Source organism: Dendrobates tinctorius, unplaced genomic scaffold (assembly GCF_039654945.1).
Source record: "Dendrobates tinctorius isolate UK_male_01 unplaced genomic scaffold, ASM3965494v1 ptg000054l, whole genome shotgun sequence".
Taxonomy (NCBI): domain Eukaryota; kingdom Metazoa; phylum Chordata; class Amphibia; order Anura; family Dendrobatidae; genus Dendrobates; species Dendrobates tinctorius.
In genome coordinates, this window is record NW_027361722.1 from 15,545,433 (window position 1) to 15,566,556 (window position 21,124).

Below are 21,124 nucleotides of genomic sequence, written 5' to 3' on the forward strand. Positions count from 1 at the left end.
GACGTCCCGCGCAGCCGTTCCCAGTAGTCCTTTGCGAAAATGCCCGCGATGACGTCAGTTCTCGTGGGATCGCGACGTCTCGCGGTAATTCGCGATGACATCGCACGAATTACCGCGAGACTTCGCGATCCCGCGAGATCGGACGCCATCGCGGGCATTTTCGCAAAGGACTACTGGGAACGGGAGCGTGGAGAGAAGCGGGAAGGCTGCGTGGGACGTCGGAGGGTAAGAATAACAATATTTTTTTATTTTAAATTCTATTTTTTACAGGGATATGGTACCCAAAGCCCGGAGGACAGTCTCCTCTCCTCCGGACCGTGGGTACCATCCGCAATTGTTCTGCTTACTTTCTGCATGGTGTGCACAGCCACATGCGGGAAGTAAGCGGAACAATGCATTCCTATGGGTGCAGGATCGCCGCGATTCCGCAAAATAATGAGCATGCTGCGGTTTTTACCGCGAAGCGATTCCGCCGCGGTAAAAACCGCAGCATTAGCACAGCATTGCGGAATCCCATAGGAATGCATGGGATGCTTATTTTTCACGTTTTCGTGGCAAAATCGCGCGGTTAAAACAGCCGCGGAAACTCGAAAAAAACGCCACGTGTGAACTCAGCCTTAAAGTATGAAAAAAAGCATAATAAAAATACACACACACAGACAGACATGCAACACTGGGAGGCCACGGACACACACACAGGCAGGAAGGCAGACCACACACACAGGCAGGCCACACACACAGGCAGGCCACACACACAGGCAGGCCACACACACACACACACAGGCAGGCCACACACAAATAGGTTTTATACTCACAATTGCAAGCTTTGCTGGCAGGCTGTTGGTGCTGGCTGGCACTGGCAGGCCTCTCGGTTGTGGCTTGGTGCTGGTCAGGTGCTCCTCTTGCTCCTGGCTTGTGCGTGCAGGGTCTTGCTGCTGGGCAGGTGCTGGCAGGCTTTGTCTCTTTATCTTCTGTCTTGATATCTTGTCTCTCTTGCTGGTGCCGGATGTCTGGGCCCAATGAGTCATTAGCCCACCATTATATAGTTTTTGAACTGTCTGGAAAAGTATCTTTTTTTCTGAGCATGCTCAGTGCGAAAAAGCGAATTCCGCCGGCGGATTCCGCTAAATGGCGGATCCCGGCGGATCCGCCGCCCGTAGGCGCCCATTCTATCAAATGGTGTACGACGGCGGATCCGCCGTGATCCGCCATTTTGACACAGACAAAAAACGTTACAAAGTCCGTCCACCTCAGACAGAATCTGCCAGAAATCTGGCGGATCCGCCGAATAGCGGACATAACGGACGACCATCCGCCAAAATCCGCCACTAATGTATTTCAATGGTAAAAAAAAAACGGCGGATCCGCCACAAGAAAAGCGTATCCGCCATTTTCAAATTTTGGCGGATTTTGACTGATGTGGAAAAACGGAAGTGTGGAAGAGGCCTTAGTCATGGGGGAGGACAATGTTTCCTCGTTATCGATTTTATGGTTTGGTAATTTACTATGAGAAGTTGATAAAATGAATATGTCACAAGCGATCATACAGTGGGGAAAAAAAGTATTTAGTCAGTCAGCAATAGTGCAAGTTCCACCACTTAAAAAGATGAGAGGCGTCTGTAATTTACATCATAGGTAGACCTCAACTATGGGAGACAAACTGAGAAAAAAAATTCCAGAAAATCACATTGTCTGTTTTTTTTTCATTTTATTTGCATATTATGGTGGAAAATAAGTATTTGGTCAGAAACAAGCAATCAAGATTTCTGGCTCTCACAGACCTGTAACTTCTTCTTTAAGAGTCTCCTCTTTCCTCCACTCATTACCTGTAGTAATGGCACCTGTTTAAACTTGTTATCAGTATAAAAAGACACCTGTGCACACCCTCAAACAGTCTGACTCCAAACTCCACTATGGTGAAGACCAAAGAGCTGTCAAAGGACACCAGAAACAAAATTGTAGCCCTGCACCAGGCTGGGAAGACTGAATCTGCAATAGCCAACCAGCTTGGAGTGAAGAAATCAACTGTGGGAGCAATAATTAGAAAATGGAAGACATACAAGACCACTGATAATCTCCCTCGATCTGGTGCTCCACGCAAAATCCCACCCCGTGGGGTCAGAATGATCACAAGAACGGTGAGCAAAAATCCCAGAACCACGCGGGGGGACCTAGTGAATGAACTGCAGAGAGCTGGGACCAATGTAACAAGGCCTACCATAAGTAACACACTACGCCACCATGGACTCAGATCCTGCAGTGCCAGACGTGTCCCACTGCTTAAGCCTGTACATGTCCGGGCCCGTCTGAAGTTTGCTAGAGAGCATTTGGATGATCCAGAGGAGTTTTGGGAGAATGTCCTATGGTCTGATGAAACCAAACTGGAACTGTTTGGTAGAAACACAACTTGTCGTGTTTGGAGGAAAAAGAATACTGAGTTGCATCCATCAAACACCATACCTACTGTAAAGCATGGTGGTGGAAACATCATGCTTTGGGGCTGTTTCTCTGCAAAGGGGCCAGGACGACTGATCCGGGTACATGAAAGAATGAATGGGGCCATGTATCGTGAGATTTTGAGTGCAAACCTCCTTCCATCAGCAAGGGCATTGAAGATGAAACGTGGCTGGGTCTTTCAACATGACAATGATCCAAAGCACACCGCCAGGGCAACGAAGGAGTGGCTTCGTAAGAAGCATTTCAAGGTCCTGGAGTGGCCTAGCCATTCTCCAGATCTCAACCCTCTAGAAAACCTTTGGAGGGAGTTGAAAGTCCGTGTTGCCAAGCGAAAAGCCAAAAACATCACTGCTCTAGAGGAGATCTGCATGGAGGAATGGGCCAACATACCAACAACAGTGTGTGGCAACCTTGTGAAGACTTACAGAAAACGTTTGACCTCTGTCATTGCCAACAAAGGATATATCACAAAGTGTTGAGATGAAATTTTGTTTCTGACCAAATACTTATTTTCCACCATAATATGCAAATAAAATGAAAAATAAACAGACAATGTGATTTTCTGGATTTTTTTTTCTCAGTTTGTCTCCCATAGTTGAGGTCTACCTATGATGTAAATTACAGACGCCTCTCATCTTTTTAAGTGGTGGAACTTGCACTATTGCTGACTGACTAAATACTTTTTTTCCCGACTGTATCTGCCCTTCCTCTAACTTAACTCTGATGGCAAGAATGTTTTTTTTTTGTTACCAGTCAGATCATGAGACTGCAATGGTGGTGTCACGCCGCTCTCACCTGGGGGCGGGACCTCGCGCCCGACGTCACCTCTTCTGGTGCCGTGGCCGCTCCAGGGTTCCCGTCGGGTGCGCACTTCTTGTACTTAGTTCCATGTTTGCACCAGGTTCTTAGTACGCACGCACGCTCTGCTCTGCCTCCGGTCAAGTCCTCTCTGTGATATTGGAGGACCTGACCCGGAAGTCCTAGTGCTAATGTGCTGTATCAGGCCACCTCTTCCTAGGGGAGGTGCCTGATTATTGTGCTTCCTGGCTTGGTCAGCCTTGTCCTTGCCTGGCTGTGTGCTGTATTCGGGTCCTCTGCCTTGTGCTCCATTGTGCCTCCTGGCACACGCTCTGTCTCTGTACTCTGCCTTGAGCTCCATTGTGCCTCCTGGCAAACGCTCTGTCCCTGTACTCTGCCTTGTGCTCTGTTGTGCCTCCTGGCACGTGCTCTGTTCCTGCACTGTGTTCTGTTGTGCCCCTTGGCACACGTTCTGCTCTATGCTCTGTTGTGCCTCCTGGCACACCTTCTGCCTAGCCCTGCACTCAGGCCCTGCTTTGCTCGCTCCCGGGCGTGCTAGTCTGTGCACGCCATTCATGCCCTCGTGTATTTGTCTTGCACTTTCCTGTATCTAGCGCACTTCCGTGTACCTGTCCTGTACCGTCCGGTAACCTGCGTGCCCCTGTGCCCACTCTTTGCACGTTCCTGCAGACACATTCACTGGTGTCTCCTGTGAGCCGGCCACCTGGTGCCAGCAGTCGTGGTACCTTACTCCTTGAGCTTGCCCCTGACACTCCCTGTATAGGGGGTGGTCCTCACTAGGTCAGCTCACCCTGGGAGGGCTGGTGCCACGACCCAGAGGGTCCACTCCAGGAGTCGTCACACAGGTGGCAACTAGAGAGAGGTCGCTATGTTAGCTTCAGCTAATTTCCATCTTAATGGCTAGTAAGAACCTGCAGAGGGATGTACCCAAGTCATATATTTATATTACTCGCTTCAATAGCACCAACATATTCCGCAGCTCTTTACAGACATTCTCATCACTGTCCCCGATGGGGCTCACAATCTAGATTCCCTATCAGAATGTCTTTGGAGTGTGGGAGGAAAAAGAGGATCCCGGAGGAAACCCACGCAAACACAGGGAGAAGACACAAACTCCTTCCGGGGTTGAGATTTGCATCCCAGACCCCAGCACTGCAAAGCAATAGTGCTAACCACTGAGCCACCATGTTGCCATGTCATGAATGTAGGGGCTAGAACAAGGGCACCTCATACATTTTAGCTAGCTGTCTCACCTGACTTTCCCATTCACAGAAATTGTCAACCTCTTTATTCTCTACTAGAGCCACTGCCAGAATCGTCAGCCCCCGAACAAAAGGATCCGCCTCTGAGATTCCAATGGCCGATCCTTCTCTTAGGAGGCCCCCGTCATTGTAAAACTCAGCTGATCCCTCTTTTATCGGCAGGTCAAGATGACTTTAGGCTTAAGACCTCAGGACTAAGAAAGTTCTGGTGTCAAGCAGTTCTTGAAAGAAACCTTTGCATTGACCCTCTCCATTGTCTATGCCCACCACTAACTGATGAGTAGTGTTTGGTGGAATTAGTCTTTGCCTTTGATTTAGGCTGGGATGTGACTTGTGCGGCATCTTCTTCTTGTATCTCCATATTGAAACACAAACAGAGAGCACAGAATGACAATTGTGCAAAAATATCCTGCAGTAAAACATGTAACAGTAGTCAGCAAGTGCTGATAAAAAGATGATAACAAATACAGGGTATTTAGTCGATACTTTTTTTGCAAAAAATGTATACCAAGCTGCTCCACAGCGTCAAGGTAACCCCTATTGAAGCAGTCCCTATCTAATGTATTTAGACGCGGTGGAGCAGCTTGGTATACATTTTTTTGCAAAAAAAGTATCAACTAAATACCCTGTATTTGTTATCATCTTTTAATCAGCACTTGCTGACTACTGTTACATGTTTTACTGCAGGATATTTTTGCACAATTGTCATTCTGTGCTCTCTGTTTGTGTTTGAGTCAGTGGGTGGTGTGAACATTGTCCTACCGACTTGTTCATATGTGTGCATGTCACATGTGTTTTTTATCTCCATATTGAGTAATGTCTAACAGGTCATTGTTACTTTCTGCACTTCCAGGAGTTGTCCACTACTTTTTTTTTTGCATTTTAAAAATGGTTGACGAAAAAAAAAAAGAAAAGAAGTATATTCACTTACCTGACTCCTGCTATTTGTGTGTGGTTTCCCTGGACCCCTTACAGGTCTCCTCACTTCCTTTTCAAGTGAGGGTCATCATCCTGTGACTGCTGCAGCCAGTCAGTTATCACTATAGACATGTGCTGTCCACTTCTGGGAAGGAAAGTATGGGGAAGCAGGCAGCAATAATGGAGGAGTGGTTTAGGTCCAGTGGGGGGTACATACTTTTTTTTTTTAGAGACCCATGCCAGGTTTTAAAGTAAAAAAAAGTAGTGGACAATTTCTTTAATTATTGTCATACACTATAATGGCCGAATATCAGTGCCACCCTCTAAATAATATACTGTACAGTACCTTCGCAGTAGGGCCACACAATTGTCAAACCGCCATACTGTGCTCAGTGACTAAATATCAGCTCAAAAAATAATCTAATAACACCGCTATACAACTACTGTGAAAATTTATAGCCACTGATGGCACATAGGTCTTCCCCGCGTAAAGTCAGTCCTGTATCTAGTTATTGGTTAGTCCCACTGAAAGTTGTGGGCCCCAATGAAAAAGCTGTATCAGGGCCCCAACTATCAGAGTAGTAGTAATGGTCTTTTCATGTGGGCCCAAGGAACCTTTTGGACCCCCCTAAGCACCAGGAAACAGGTGCAACTGTAACCCTCGCACCTACTATAGCCATGGCCTTGGTTCTTTCCTATGTGTATAACGCAACCATTAGGAGTCCAATCTACAGACACCTATAAAGGGCACCTGATGACCGGATGAGTATATAATATACCAATTATACTAAAAAGACAAACAATACATCAATTCGAGCTACTTGGATTTTTTCTAAACAAAAAAAAATAGTAACAAAGAGCTAAGTCATAAAACACGACAACGTAGTATAGTAAAAGGGGAACTGGCAACACGATATGCAGTATGCTATTTATCTAGTGCGGCCATAGAGGAAGCAAATAAAGCAATAGAAACTATTCTACTTGTGACAATGTTGTTTTGTTGGATTGGTGGGAGTCCAGGTGCCGAGCCCCCCACCGATATCTCATAGTCTAAGGTTCTCCATACCGATAAACTCATGGAAGAGCTGAGCTCCTCTGCCTGCTGAGCTCTGCTGTTCTGCACAGTCTTTTGAGAGATCTGTCGGGGTCTCACGAATATATGATATAGGGCAGTGATGGCGAACCTTTCTGAGACCGAGTGCCCAAACTGCAACCTAAAACCCAATTATTTATGACGAAGTGCCAACATGTGTCAATGCCCCATCATGATCCCCTTCATGCAGAAATATGCCCCATCATGATCCCCTTCATGTAGAAATATGCCCCATCATGATCCCATTCATGTAGAAATATGCCCCATCATGATCCCCTTCATGTAGAAATTGCCCATTCCACCACCTCCATCATTTCCTCCTCCCCATCACCCCATCGTTGCCCTCTCCCCAGCACTCCCATCATTGGTCCTTTCCCCAGCACGCCCATCATTGGCCCTCTCCCCATCACTCCCATCATTGGCCCTCTCCCCATCATTGGCCCTCTCCCCATCACTCCCATCATTGGCCCTCTCCCCATCACTGGCCCTCTCCCCATCACTCCCATCATTGGCCCTCTCCCCATCACTCCCATCATTGGCCCTCTCCCCATCACTCCCATCATTGGCCCTCTCCCCATCACTGGCCCTCTCCCCATCACTCCCATCATTGGCCCTCTCCCCATCACTCCAATCATTGGCCCTCTCCCCATCACTCCCATCACTGGCCCTCTCCCCATCATTGGCCCTCTCCCCATCACTCCCTTCATTGGCCCTCTCCCCATCACTGGCCCTCTCTCCATCACTGGCCCTCTCCCCATCACTGGCCCTCTCCCCATCACTCCCATCATTGGCCCTCTCCCCATCACTCTCTTCATTGGCCCTCTCCCCATCACTGGCCCTCTCCCCATCACTCCCATCATTGGCCCTCTCCCCATCACTCCCATCATTGGCCCTCTCCCCATCACTGGCCCTCTCCCCATCACTGGCCCTCTCCCCATCACTCCCTTCATTGGCCCTCTCCCCATCATTGACTCACACACATACACACCCACACACCACAGCAGCTTCACTGGCACAGCGGCCACAGTCACCTCTCCGTGCGCCGGCAGCTTCCTTCCTTTCACTGGCACAGCGGCCACACTCACCTCTCCGTGCGCCGGCAGCTTCCTTCCTTTCACTGGCACAGCGGCCACACTCACCTCTCCGTGCGCCGGCAGCTTCCTTCCTTTCACTGGCACAGCGGCCGTGGACCTGAATGAGGATGTCATCTAGCCGCGGCCAGCTGAGAGGGCTTTGCGTGCCATACGTTCGCCATCAGTGATATAGGGTATACGGTAGTCTTTAAACTGATGTGGATTTCCTCCGCATTTTGTGCTTTCCTCCCAAATTGCGCAACCATACTGATCGGATGATTGACTTTTTTTGGAAAGCTTTGCATTTGTGAGATTAGATTGTAACCTCCGCTGCGGAGTAATTACATTCCATGTCTAGCGCTCTTAAGGCTAGCAGCATGACCATGATGGCGATGTCAAACATTTTCCCATTCTTTTGAGCATGTTTTTTTATATTGGCACGGATTACACTGCTCAGATCTCCGAGATCTATTTATAAGAACGAACCTTTTGAAATTTGAATTTTCCCTGAAAAGACCCGTATGACACAAATATCTTTTCTTCAAAAGCTAATCTTCACTGCTGTGTTGTCACACACTATCTGCACAGTTTCTTCAGTATTTTATTACTTTCTCTCCCTGTCTCTATGGCTAAACTGTGACGTTCTGTCACTATCCAGATTCATCATAACATGGCTGCTGCATTCCTGGCCTCGGCTTTTATACAAGTTTCGATAGTCTCTGCATTTGGAGCTTTGTATTAGGCAACATTGGACCTATTCAACATTAAAATACAAGTTTAAAATTATAAGTTGACTTTCCTTTCCGAGACTACCACCAATATTTTCACCAACATAATACAATTATATAATATTAAGTGTTATACAATAACCTTCCAACCCCGCAGACCTCCAGAGATATTGGATACTAACCTATAACAATCCTAGACCACCATGCATGGTGCATATTCATATTAACTCTTTTATCTCAATAAACTTTACCCCTTAGACAGTCCTGGTTTGGATTTTATTTTAAGTCATGTTTCAAGGCTCGTTGAAGGGTCGATATTGACTGCTTCCAATAGGGGGTGCTAGAGTTCAAGTCCTTTCTCTCAGAAAAGGCAATTTGCATATTTACTTTCCCAGATGAGCATGCTTGGCTTTTAAGTCTCCTTACGGTGACATGTCACTCTCCACAAGGAGATATGTTACCCCTTAGACCCCAGTCCAGAGTCTCTCTCCTAGCCAAATCAGATCTCACACTTTGAACTGATGAGGGGCAACACCCCGAAACACCGCGTCTGCAAACTGAAGTTCTGATTTGACTTTTTATTCTAAGTCATATGACGAGGATCGTTGAAGGGTCGATATTGACTTTTAGGATTGTTACTTCCAACAGGTTGTGCAATAGAGTTCTAGTCCTCTTCCTCTCTGAAGAGGCAATTTGCCCCAGTAACGGTTCAGAGGATTAATTTGAAGCTTGATGCCAAAGTTGTGCAAACTGGATTTTGACCTGTAAACAATGAACTGAGAGCTGTTTATCTTCTAATTCCCTTGTTACATTTTTCCTGATCATTTTGACTGGCACAGAACAGGAGAGACGACCATTTATAATCAGCGGTAAGGAAAGAATGACCATAATATAAATCATGACCCTCCCCCGCTATATATACAAGTCACAGCCCAAGTGTCAGTGTCATTATCCTGCACCCCAAGTGTCAGTGCCATTATCCTGCACCCCAAGTGTCAGTGCCATTATCCTGCACCCCAAGTGTCAGTGCCATTATCCTGCACCCCAAGTGTCAGTGTCATTATCCTGCACCCCAAGTGTCAGGGTCATTATCCTGTACCCCGAGTATCAGTGTCATTGTCCTGTAACCCGAGTGTCAGTGTCATTATCCTGTAACCCGAGTGTCAGGGTCATTGTCCTGTACCCCGAGTGTCAGCGTCATTATCCTGTAACCCGAGTGTCAGTGTCATTGTCCTGTAACCCGAGTGTCAGTGCCATTATCCGGTACCCCGAGTGTCAGCGTCATTATCCTGCACCCCGAGTGTCAGTGTCATTATCCTGCACCCCAAGTGTCAGTGCCATTATCCTGCACCCCAAGTGTCAGTGCCATTATCCTGCACCCCAAGTGTCAGTGTCATTATCCTGTACCCCGAGTGTCAGGGTCATTATCCTGTACCCCGAGTATCAGTGTCATTGTCCTGTAACCCGAGTGTCAGTGTCATTATCCTGTAACCCGAGTGTCAGGGTCATTGTCCTGTAACCCGAGTGTCAGTGCCATTATCCGGTACCCCGAGTATCAGTGTCATTGTCCTGTAACCCGAGTGTCAGTGTCATTGTCCTGTAACCCGAGTGACAGTGCCATTATCCGGTACCCCGAGTGTCAGCGTCATTATCCTGCACCCCGAGTGTCAGTGTCATTATCCTGTACCCCGAGTGTCAGCGCCATTATCCTGTACCCCGAGTGTCAGTGTCATTATCCGGTACCCCGAGTGTCAGTGTCATTATCCTGTACCCCGAGTGTCAGTGCCATTATCCGATACCCCGAGTGTCAGTGCCATTATCCGGTCCCCCAAGTGTCAGTGCCATTATCCGATACCCCGAGTGTCAGTGCCATTATCCTGTACCCCGAGTGTCAGTGCCATTATCCTGTACCCCGAGTGTCAGTGCCATTATCCTGTACCCCCAGTGTCATTATCAGGGATGTAACTACCATGGTCGCAGCGGTCGCCACTGTACACGGCCGGGGGGGGTGAGTCAGGGGCCCGCAGGTCAGACCATGTCATCTCCCAACCATGCCGATTCTCGCGGGACAGTCCCGTTTTTGACCCCTCCCCCTGCGTCCCGCACTGAGCCGCCCCCCCCCCCCATGCACCCAATCCTCGCCCTCCCAGATAGACCCAACGCAGCCCCCCAGAGCCTGCAATGAAGTCCTAGGCTGTTCTGTGGCTGTGTGCACAGGACTGTGCTGGTTGTCATGATGCTGGATGAGGTAAAGTTTCTGTGTGGGGTCAGGAAGGGTTTACAGGGTGTACGGAGCGGAGCCGTGTGTGTACGAGGTGTACGGAGCGGAGCCGTGTGTGTACGAGGTGTACGGAGCGGAGCCGTGTGTGTACGAGGTGTACGGAGCGGAGCCGTGTGTGTACGAGGTGTACGGAGCGGAGCCGTGTGTGTACGAGGTGTACGGAGCGGAGCCGTGTGTGTACGAGGTGTACGGAGCGGAGCCGTGTGTGTACGAGGTGTACGGAGCGGAGCCGTGTGTGTATGAGGTGTACGGAGCGGAGCCGTGTGTGTGTATGAGGTGTGTGGAGCCGCATGTGTACGAGGTGTACGGAGCAGAGCCGTGTGTGTACGAGGTGTACGGAGCGGAGCCGCGTGTGTACGAGGTGTACGGAGCGGAGCAGTGTGTGTACGAGGTGTACGGAGCGGAGCCGTGTGTGTACGAGGTGTACGGAGCGGAGCCGTGTGTGTACGAGGTGTACGGAGCGGAGCCGTGTGTGTATGAGGTGTGTGGAGCCGCATGTGTACAAGGTGTACGGAGCAGAGCCGTGTGTGTACGAGGTGTACGGAGCGGAGCCAAGTGTGCACGAGGTCTACAGAGCGGAGATGTGTGTGTATTTTGGCATGGGGGGCCCCATTTGAAAGTTCGCACCAGGGCCCATAACTTTGTAGTTACACCACTGGTCATTATCCTGTACCCCCCGTGTCAGTGTAATTATCCTGTTCCCCAGTATCAGTGTCATTATCATACCTTTCTGACCGCACATTCAGCGTCTCCCACTCCCACACTACCTCCTCATCCCGCCCCTTCTCTGTTGGAGTCCCCCAAGGCTCTGTCCTGGGGCCCCTACTTTTTTCCATCTATACTCTTGGCCTAGGCCAACTCATAAAGTCCCACGGATTCCAGTACCACCTGTATGCAGATGACACTCAGATCTACCTCTCTGGCCCAGATGTCACCTCTCTGCTGTCCTGAATCCCAGAGTGTCTATCAGCCATATCCTCCTTTTTCACCTCTCGCCCAGGAGGGGCGCACTGTCGGACACTAATTAGATGATGAAATGCACTGTGGCCAGTAGCGTGCCACTGACTGGCGCTGACGTTATGACTAAATCGCTATCCTCACACGTAGTATCAGAGGGAGAGGAGTCTTAATGAGTCATTCACAGGTTCATGCATCCATCATCATTCACACATATAGCAAGTAGAGTCTATACTATACTAGAGCCTTTCATAGCCGTGCGCTTCCGAGACCTTCCAGATCTCGGAGATGACCCAATCAGATCAGGAGAAGGACCTGAGCACGTGACTCCCGATCTCCACTGGGAGATCGTCTCGTTAGCATGCCCAGTAGCGCGGCGAGAGGACTTAGCCTCTGGAGTGGCTTGCTGCAGAGCAGGCTGCGCTACTATTGCTGGTCCAGAGGTGGCAGCAACAGCCAGACCCAGAGCACTGGTCTGAGCAGGGTGTCTGGATCGCTGAGATAGCTGTGCAGGTCCCTGAGAGGTCGGAGGGGAATGGGAGACCGCTGGCTGCGTGGCTCTTGATTCCTGCTGTGCAGCTGCAGGAACCCGACGCCTAACATTGCCCCCCCCCCCCTCTGAGCCTCACTATGCTCTAAGACCGCAATCAGGAGCGGAGCGTGGATGTTCTCCACTGGCTCCCAGCTCCGGGTCTCTGGACCATGACACTTCCAGTCCACCAAATAAAATTTTTTGCCACGCACAATCCTGCGTCCCACAATGGCGTTAACCTCAAACTCATCCGAAGACAAGTCTGATGAGCCGGCAAATGACTCAGAGAACCGGGCCATGTGAACAGGTTTGAGAAGGGACACGTGGAAGAGGTCAGAGATGGCCAAATGTGGTGGAAGAGCCAGGCGGTAGACCACCGAGCTGATTCGCTCGAGAACCTTAAAAAGTCCGATGTATCGCGGTGCAAACTTGGTAGACTCGGCCCGCAGCTTGATATTTCGAGCAGAGAGCCACACCAAGTCGCCGGGGGAAAAGGTTGGAGCGGGACGCCGATATGTGTTGGCGGACGCCCTCATTCTTTCTTTAGAGGCTCGAATAGCATCCTGGGTGTGATCCCAAATGTCGCGAGCCTCCATTGACCAGTCTGCCACCCTGGAATCAGTGGAGGACACTGGCATCGGGACAGGGACGCATGGATGCTGGCCGTAATTAAGAAGGAACGGCGTCTGACCAGTGGAATCAGCCACTGCATTATTCAGGGCAAATTCAGCACATGGTAGCAAGGATGCCCAGTCATCCTGCCTGGCAGAGACAAAATACCGCAGGTATGTGACCAAGGTTTGGTTGGCTCTCTCAACCAACCCGTTCGTCTCGGGGTGATAAGCGGAGGACAGGTTTAGCTCAATGCTGAGTAGGCTGCAGAGCTCCCTCGAAAATCGGGACGCGAATTGGGGACCTCGGTCACTGACAATTTTGTCCGGCATTCCATGCAAACGGAATACATGTTTTATGAACAATATGGCAGGACCATGAGCGGAAGGCAACCGCACAAGTGGCACCAGATGCACCATTTTAGAAAAATGGTCGGTGACTACCCAGATGACTGTACTGCCACCAGACTTGGGCAGGCCAACCACAAAATCCATGCCAATCATCTCCCAAGGTCTGTCTGCCACCGGCAGAGGATACAATAACCCAGCTGGCCTCTGTCTATAGGACCTATTCCATGCACACGAGACGCATGCCTGTATGTATTCCTTCGTGTCTTGAGCCATGTGCGGCCACCAATAAGACCTTGCCAGGAGTTCTGTGGTCCGCTTATTGCCGAAGTGACCACCCACTCTGGACGCATGTGCCAACGCAAGAACCTCCAGCCGTAGCTGAGGAGGGACAAAGGTCTTGCCCGGCAGCACTGACTCGAGAGCAACTGGAGCCACGGTCCTAAAACACTCAGTAGGGAGAACTAGCCGATGCCCAGCCTCCTCTTCCTCCGCTGAAACCACCGAGCGCGAGAGAGCCTCCGCATGGATGTTCTTCTCTCCAGAGAGATAGTGCAAGGTGAAGCGGGAGAAGAAGAGCGACCACCTAGCTTTACGAGAGTTCAAGCGCTGGGCCGTTTGTAAATAGACCAGATTTTTATGGTCCACATACACCTGGAAGGGAAACCGGGCTCCTTCCAGGAGATGTCTCCACTCGGAAAAGGCCAACTTCATTGCCAGCAGCTCCCTGTCCCCGATGGAGTAGTTCTTCTCCGCCGTTGAGAAGGTCTTAGAGAAAAAGAAGCAGGGATGCTTCCGACCTTGAGCATCCTTCTGGAAAAGGACTGCTCCTGCACTGACGGAAGAAGCACCTACCTCTATGATAAAAGGTTTATCCACATCGGGACGGTGTAAGATGGGAGCGCCAGCAAAATGGGATTTTAGAGACAAGAAGGTCTTGGAGACTTGTTCAGACCAAGCCTTAGGATTAGCTCCATTCTTTGTGAGAGCAACCAGGGGAACTACCAGTGTGGAGAAGTGGGGGATGAAGTGGCGATAATAGTTGACGAACCCCAAAAAGCGCTGCACCGCTTTGAGTGAATGTGGTTCCTGCCAGTCCATTACTGCTTGCAGTTTGGCCGGATCCATAGCCAACCCCTGGGCCGAGATGATGTAGCCCAGGAACGGCAAGGACTCCTGCCCAAACTGGCACTTCTCCAGCTTGGCAAAAAGAGAGTTTGCCTGCAGACGTCTCTCCGGTGGGAGGTCAAATCTGGCGAAAAGATGAGGATGTCATCCAGATAGACCACCACCGAGGTAGACAGCATATCGCGAAAGTCGTCGTTAACAAAATCCTGGAAGACAGCAGGCGCATTACAGAGGCCTAAGGGCATGACCAGATATTCATAATGGTCGTCCCTGGTGTTAAATGCTGTCTTCCACTCGTCTCCTTCGTGAATGCGGATCAGGTTGTACGCCCCCCGTAGATCTAATTTTGTTAAGATCCGGGCCCCTTGCAACCTGTCAAATAACTCAGATCAACGGAAGAGGGTACTTATTTTTAACCATTATGGCGTTGAGACCTCTGTAATCAATGCAGGGACGTAACTCTCCACTCTTCTTCTGCACAAAGAAGAACCCTGCACCAGCCTGCGACACCGACTTTCTGATTAAACCTCTTGCCAGGTTCTCCCGGATATATTGAGACATAGCCTCCATCTCAGGGAGTGATAGCGGATACACGCAGCCTCTAGGAGGTTCCGTGTCTGGCAAAAGATCTATCGGACAATCGAAAGGACGGTGTGGCGGAAGCATCTCCGCAGATTTTGTAGAGAAGACGTCCGCGTACTGATGGTACGGTTTGGGAAGCGCGGAGAGATCCGCGGGTACTTCAGTGGAAGATACCTGAACACTGCCCCTCAGGCACCTTCCCTCACAGTCTTTGCTCCAACCCAGTATATTCCCCAAAGCCCAATCAATATGAGGGGAATGGAAACAGAGCCAGGGAACTCCGAGAAGCACCTGGTCGATGCCATCAGGCAAAATGAACAAGTACAAAATCTCACGGCGGGACAGTGAGATTGAGAGACCGAGTGGTGGTGTCTGGTGGGTCACCTGAGATGGTAAAGGTGCACCATTAACCACCCTGATGGTCAGGGGTTGGGGCAGTAACACCAGAGGAATAGCGTGCTTTAGGGCGAAGGTCGAGGACATAAAGTTCCCTTCTGCCCCAGAATCCACCGTGACCTCTACCTCCCAGGTGGAAGCCCCGCTATCTAAGGTCCCTTGGAATACTGGTTTGGGAGAAAAGGGTTTCATATTAGTTAGACCACCACCTACGACCACTGGATGTGATCGTTTTTTCGACCGCAGAGGACACGTGCTAGCCGAGTGACCAAACTGCCGGCAATGGTAACAACGTGCGGAGCTTCTCACCGGACGTGGCTTGGGGCCGGCGCAAGACACCTCCTTAGGTTCAGAGGGTGTAAGCTCCTGAGCGGGAAATCTTAGTGGCTCGGAGAAGGTGGGAGCCAAGTTAACCCTTCGTCCGAATTGCGCACGTTCCAGCCCGCGCTCCGTAAACTGGAGATCAATGCGGGTGGAGATGGCAATCAATTCCTCCAGACTTGTGGGGACCTCTCTGGTTGCTAGAGCATCTTTAACATGCTCCGCTAGTAAATCAACGCATGGCCAGTAACTCAAGCTGGATAGAGCACTGACTCACGAAACCCCTGCAGGCGGTGCTGTCACGGGAAACATTATCGGGCAACGGGAGGCGGGTTATTGTCGGCATAGGCGTGGGTGTGGACACGCGTGAGACAGCCTCTGCGACTGCCTGAGCAGCGGCCACTGTAGCATTCACAGCTGAGGTGGAGCTCTCAATAGCTGCCAACCTGCTCTCCAGCTGCCGTATGTACCGCTGTAGCTGCTGCAGGGCCGCCATTACTAGCCAGACCCTGGCGCTAGTATAATGTTAGGGATGGCGGAACGCACTAAATATAAAATAATAAAAAGTGCGTTCACAAGTGGGGTCCACCGTGCAGAGGTGTTAAACTGCTGCTATATAATGGCAGACGCACAATATGGTGGTATATCGCACACGGGTTGAATGTCACCCGGTGTGCACTGGGCGTACTCTGTTAACTTCACAGAGACGCTTAAGACATAAACATAAGTACTGAGCCTGTTGGACTCACCGGTCTCAGAGAAATGCACGCACGGTATATGGTCACAGCAGCTGGGCCCAAGGCAGAGGGACAGAGTCCCTGTCACCGCGGGCACCGGGGCTGCGCACTCGGGTCTCCGTCTCTGCACGCTCAGGAGGATGTATACCTCTTATCAATGGGGACTCCGCGTCCACATATTCATAGACAGCAGTATCTACTGTATGTCACGTCCTCCTGTCTTATCCCTCTGACCGGGAATTCTCTCTCCTCTCCTGCGTGCGGCTGCGACCTGCTCTCCTTGCTGCACACGCTGCTTTGGACTGCACGCGCTCTCTCTTCGTGCCCTCAGCCTGCAATGCTTTCTGTCCAGCACAACTTCCCCTTCCCCTCTGTTACTGACAGGCCCATGATGCTGTCGGTCCAGATCCAAAAGTCCTCTCCCCGGCAACCCTGCTGCCCAGCTAAATGGTTCCGGACACAGAGCAGAGGAGGTAACCCCCTTCTGATTCTTCACCTCCTTACACTTGTTTTGAGGTCAATTTTGCAGTGAAGAGAAATGTGATTTTGGGTTTTAGGCTGGAGTCACACACAACGTTAAAAAAAAAAAAAAATCGGTCCGATTTTGACAGACCATAATCGCGCAAATGTTTCATGAACAGTGATCCGTCTGTCATCCGATTTTCATGCGAGGATGCGATTTTGTCGCATGTAAGCATCCGTTTGACATCCATCAGCCAAAATTTAGTCGGAGGCTTGCAAAATGGACATATAATGGAGCCCAATGACAGGACAAAATAGAAAAGAAAGGATATATGCACATAGAATACATATATATATACACACATATCATAGAGACACATATATATATTTACATTTCATAGAGTTCTACATAGCAGAATAGCCGCTAAATCAATTGCCGGCTTCTGTAAAATCATTCTAAAACCCGACATGAAATGACACATGGTTTACATACAGTAAACCATTTCATTTCATTTTTTTTATATGTCTTTGACTAATAATTAGATTAGGGTATGTGTGCAAAATTTGGGACATGTAGGTGTTAAATTAAGGAGTTAATTCGTTGAAAAAATTTGCGTGCGCTCCCGTGGCAATTTCTCACCAAGAGAAGTAAAGCCAGTGAGTGAGGGCATATTTTAATAGCCTTGAGAGGGACCATTGTTTTTGCCCTTCCCCCCCCCCCGGCTACAAAAATCTGCCCCCAGACACCCCAGAAAAGGCACATCTATAAGATGCACCTTTTCTGGCACTTATCCTCTCTCATCCCACTCCCGTGTAGCGGTATGATATGGGGTAATATTAATGGGTTAATGTCACCTTGCAATTGGAAGGTGACATTAAGCCAATTAATAATGGAGAGGTGTCAATAAGACACCTTGCCATTATTAACCCTAGACTATTAAAGGGTTAAAAAAAGCACACAGACATTAATGAAAAATTCTTTTAATGAAATAAAGACACCAAGTTTTTGACAAGATTTATTCCTCTGCTAATCCAAAAATAAACCATCGACCTGTAAAAGAAATAAAATAAAAAAGCAACCATATCCTTACCTCTCCGCTGTTCAGTCACGTACCCCGCTGCAATCTATCAGAAGGGGTTAAGTGGTTTACAAAGGGGACCGGTGCTAATGTGACCAGCCCGGTCTAAACCACTGCCAGAATGAATTAGTTTATCTCTGTGCAGCCTCTTCGGCTGCCCGGAGATGAACTAATGAGCGTGGGAAAGTTTAATTTTTTCCCATGCTCATCAGTTCACCTCAGGTCAGGCAGGGGACTCCGCGCAGCCTCACTGATGTCCCTTTATTAAAAAAAAAGTCCCTTTCGTTTCTTTATTAAACATGTCCGAGTGATTTTACTGTAGTGCAAAATGAATTTCCGGCTTTTATTAAAGGACACCGAGTGCGATTTTCTCGCAAGTCACACTTGTGGTCCATTTGAAATCCGATTTTTCATCGCACCCATTGACTTGCATTGGCGAGTCCGATCCGATAATCGGCGACAATCGCATCATGCTGCCATTGTCTTGGCCCGATTAAAACGGCCGAGGAAAAATCGGATGATGGGAGCTGCCCCATAGATTAACATTGGGACGATTGCAATGCGATTTTTTTTATCGCATTGCAATCGTCCATTTTTGTCGCCAGTGTGACTCCGGCCTTAGGTTTCTCGTCTCCACCGTTGATGTCATGACCTCATTATTCTTCGTATTCTTACAGCGCTGACCTCAGATCTACATATAACCGTTTCGTTACCTGTTGGGATCCGGTCATGCGTCTGCCGGTTATCGCAGCCATCTGCTTCCTGCTCCTTCTGTCCGGTGGTAGGTGAATCTTGATGCCAAGCTCAACATACCTGTAACAGACCCATAAAATTTTTTTCTCTTTTTTATGCTTTTCCTGGAACCCATAACAGAAGTTGAAGGAAAAGAAGTTTCCAAGAGACATGTGCGTCGGGACTGGCTGATCATTCCAGACGCTGTGGCCTTCTATGTCTATGTGGCCGTGAATAAGGTGTCTCCAGAAGCTGGGAAGAGCCTTATGGATTTGTTTGAAAAACCCCTTGTCCAAGACGTACGGTAAAATATCTAAGTAGGATTATTCTCCATAAACATGTTTTATACGTTCCGTCTACTCCTTATCTTGAAGGATGACCGTCACGTGCTGACGCCCTAATCCAGGTGACCGGTTTAAAAAAAAGATGAAAGTTACAAAAAGAAGTAATGGTAAAAAAATAATAAAAATCTAATATATTAATCTTAAATAATTGTCTTTCGCAGGGGCTACTTAATAAAAAAGACATCTGAGCTCACCGTGAAAACAGAGGAACTTTATCAGAACATATATGATTTCCTGAACAAGAAAAGTAAAGAGTGAAGTTGTGCAAGTCCTCCCCCAACTGGCGGCCCCCCGACAGGCTGTGGAAATGGTTCATTATTTAATTAGTTGCCCCTAAAGGAGAGAAGGAAAATGTATGATTGCTTGTTTACACCACCGATCCCAAGAACAGAGGATCCCAAGTTCCCGGTGTGAATTGAGCTGTAGTGAGCATGTGCGACCACCACTCCATTAGGCACTGAATACAACAGTGGTCGCACATGCTCACTGCTGCTCCATCCACACAGGACACTTTGAAGCCCTTGTTTTTTATGATCGGGGGGGGGGGGGGGGGTTCCAGCATTTTTGATCCCTCATTCTTCATACCTTTGTCACCTCTTTAAATCTTTTTCAGTATAGCGTTCTGATGTGAGGAATGGATGTGTCGGAGCAGGGTGACTTTTATCTTGGTATTGTCAGGTTGAAGTATTACTGTTAGTGGTAAATAAAATTCAGTGAGATAAATAACCTTCAACGGAAGACTGTGGATTTATTTTTAGGTGGTGGTCCAGAGCTAAATTTATCATAGCGGAGAGACTTATGTGCATGGAGCCGGTAGATCAGCACAGAATTCATATATATTGCACAGATATAATCACACAGTGCAGTGTGCTGCCATGTGGTGCTCCTGTACGGCACCGAGTTATGGAGGTATTCTCCCACAGAAGCAATGATTCCACAATAGAAACCAGCTGTGATGCAGTGCTGGATGGAAAACTCCAGATATATTGTTTAAATTCTGCTTGGAATAAAAGGCATAAAGCTTGAAGTGTGTGTAGCGTGTATGTATTGATGTATAAGGAGATAGACTGGACCGCGGGTACCTGCATGCCGGGTTCGGAACTAGGAAAGCTGCATCCTCTGTTCCCGAGGGGAAGCCTGAGTGAGGAGGACCTTCCCCTGCTACAGGAGTATAAGAAGGAAAAGCGTGCGAAAGAGGAGAGTTTGGCGCTAGGTCAGAGCTGCGCACAGTGGGGTGAGCAGTACGCTCTGCTCCCCATCCTGACATGGAGTACCGGCGCTGCGTCAGGCTCTGCTGCAGTCGACCAGAAGGACAGGGACTGCTTCGGTGAGGGAAGCAGTGTGCCCAGCAGCATTTCAGAGCAAAGCCGCGCACAGCAGAGCCGTACACACAGAGCAGAGCTGGGTGTTGCAGCAGCCACAGAGAGGAGTACTTCAGCCAGGAGCACCAGCAGCGTGCAAGCTCGTGCCCGTCGTCGCCCGTCGCCAACAGCGGGGACCAGAGAGAAGGTGACGTGCAGTGTAAGCCCAGTGGCTGCCAGAAAGCAAGGCGCAGAACGCTCCGTGTCTGTGAGTACAACACACGTGCCCCATAAGAGTGACCGGGGACAAGACAGACACTTGCACCCTGACTGTGCCAGTAAACACCTGCCGAGCCACTTTGGGCTCGTACAAGATGGTGACCAGCATTACCGTCAGCTACTTTGGGCTCGTTTGACCGAGACTGTGAGGAGAGTTGTGCAGGAGACATGTCGGGCTTAGACAGTAATGTGGCCCGTAAGCATCTATAGTATATGGACTAGGGGAAGTGGAGGGTACTGGAGACCGACCACTGTTACCAGAAGAAGGGGTATTGTTGGTTTGCCGGACACCATTAATAAGGACACTGCGTCGGTCGTTGCTGGCGCCATTGAGTTTGCAGCAGGAGCTGCAGTTTAACCCCTTCACCCCCAAGGGTGGTTTGCACGTTCATGACCGGGCCAATTTTTACAATTCTGACCACTGTCCCTTTATGAGGTAATAACTCTGAAACGCTTCCATGGATCCCGGTGATTCTGACATTGTTTTCTCGTGACATATTGTACTTCATCTTAGTGGTAACATTTCATTCAAATAACTTGTGTTTATTTGTGAAAAAAACAGAAATTTGGCGAAAATATTGAAAATTTTCGCAATTTTCCAACTTTGAATTTTTATGCCCTTAAATCACAGAGATTTGGCACACAAAAAACTTGATAACTAACATTTCCCACATGTTTACTTTA

General features: G+C 49.1%; 1 protein-coding gene across 1 annotated transcript; it reads left to right on the top strand.

Moving 5' to 3' along the window:
* The first annotated feature begins 9,171 nt into the window (after positions 1-9,171).
* Positions 9,172-19,887, top strand: LOC141091513 (apovitellenin-1-like). The gene is made up of 4 exons (XM_073577142.1): positions 9,172-9,219; positions 18,462-18,565; positions 18,658-18,820; positions 19,022-19,887. The coding sequence occupies exons 2-4, from the start codon at positions 18,514-18,516 to the stop codon at positions 19,116-19,118; spliced, it is 312 nt and encodes a 103-aa protein (XP_073433243.1). The 5' UTR covers positions 9,172-9,219; positions 18,462-18,513; the 3' UTR covers positions 19,119-19,887.
* Positions 19,888-21,124: the final 1,237 nt, after the last annotated feature.

Excerpts from the sequence above, each read along its gene's own strand:
- LOC141091513 (XM_073577142.1), top strand. The coding sequence starts at position 18,514 with ATGCGTCTGCCGGTTATCGCAGCCATCTGCTTCCTGCTCCTTCTGTCC. Across the intron at positions 18,566-18,657 it reads CCTGCTCCTTCTGTCCGGTG|AAGTTGAAGGAAAAGAAGTT; the intron begins GTAGGTGAATCT and ends AACCCATAACAG. Across the intron at positions 18,821-19,021 it reads CCCCTTGTCCAAGACGTACG|GGGCTACTTAATAAAAAAGA; the intron begins GTAAAATATCTA and ends TGTCTTTCGCAG.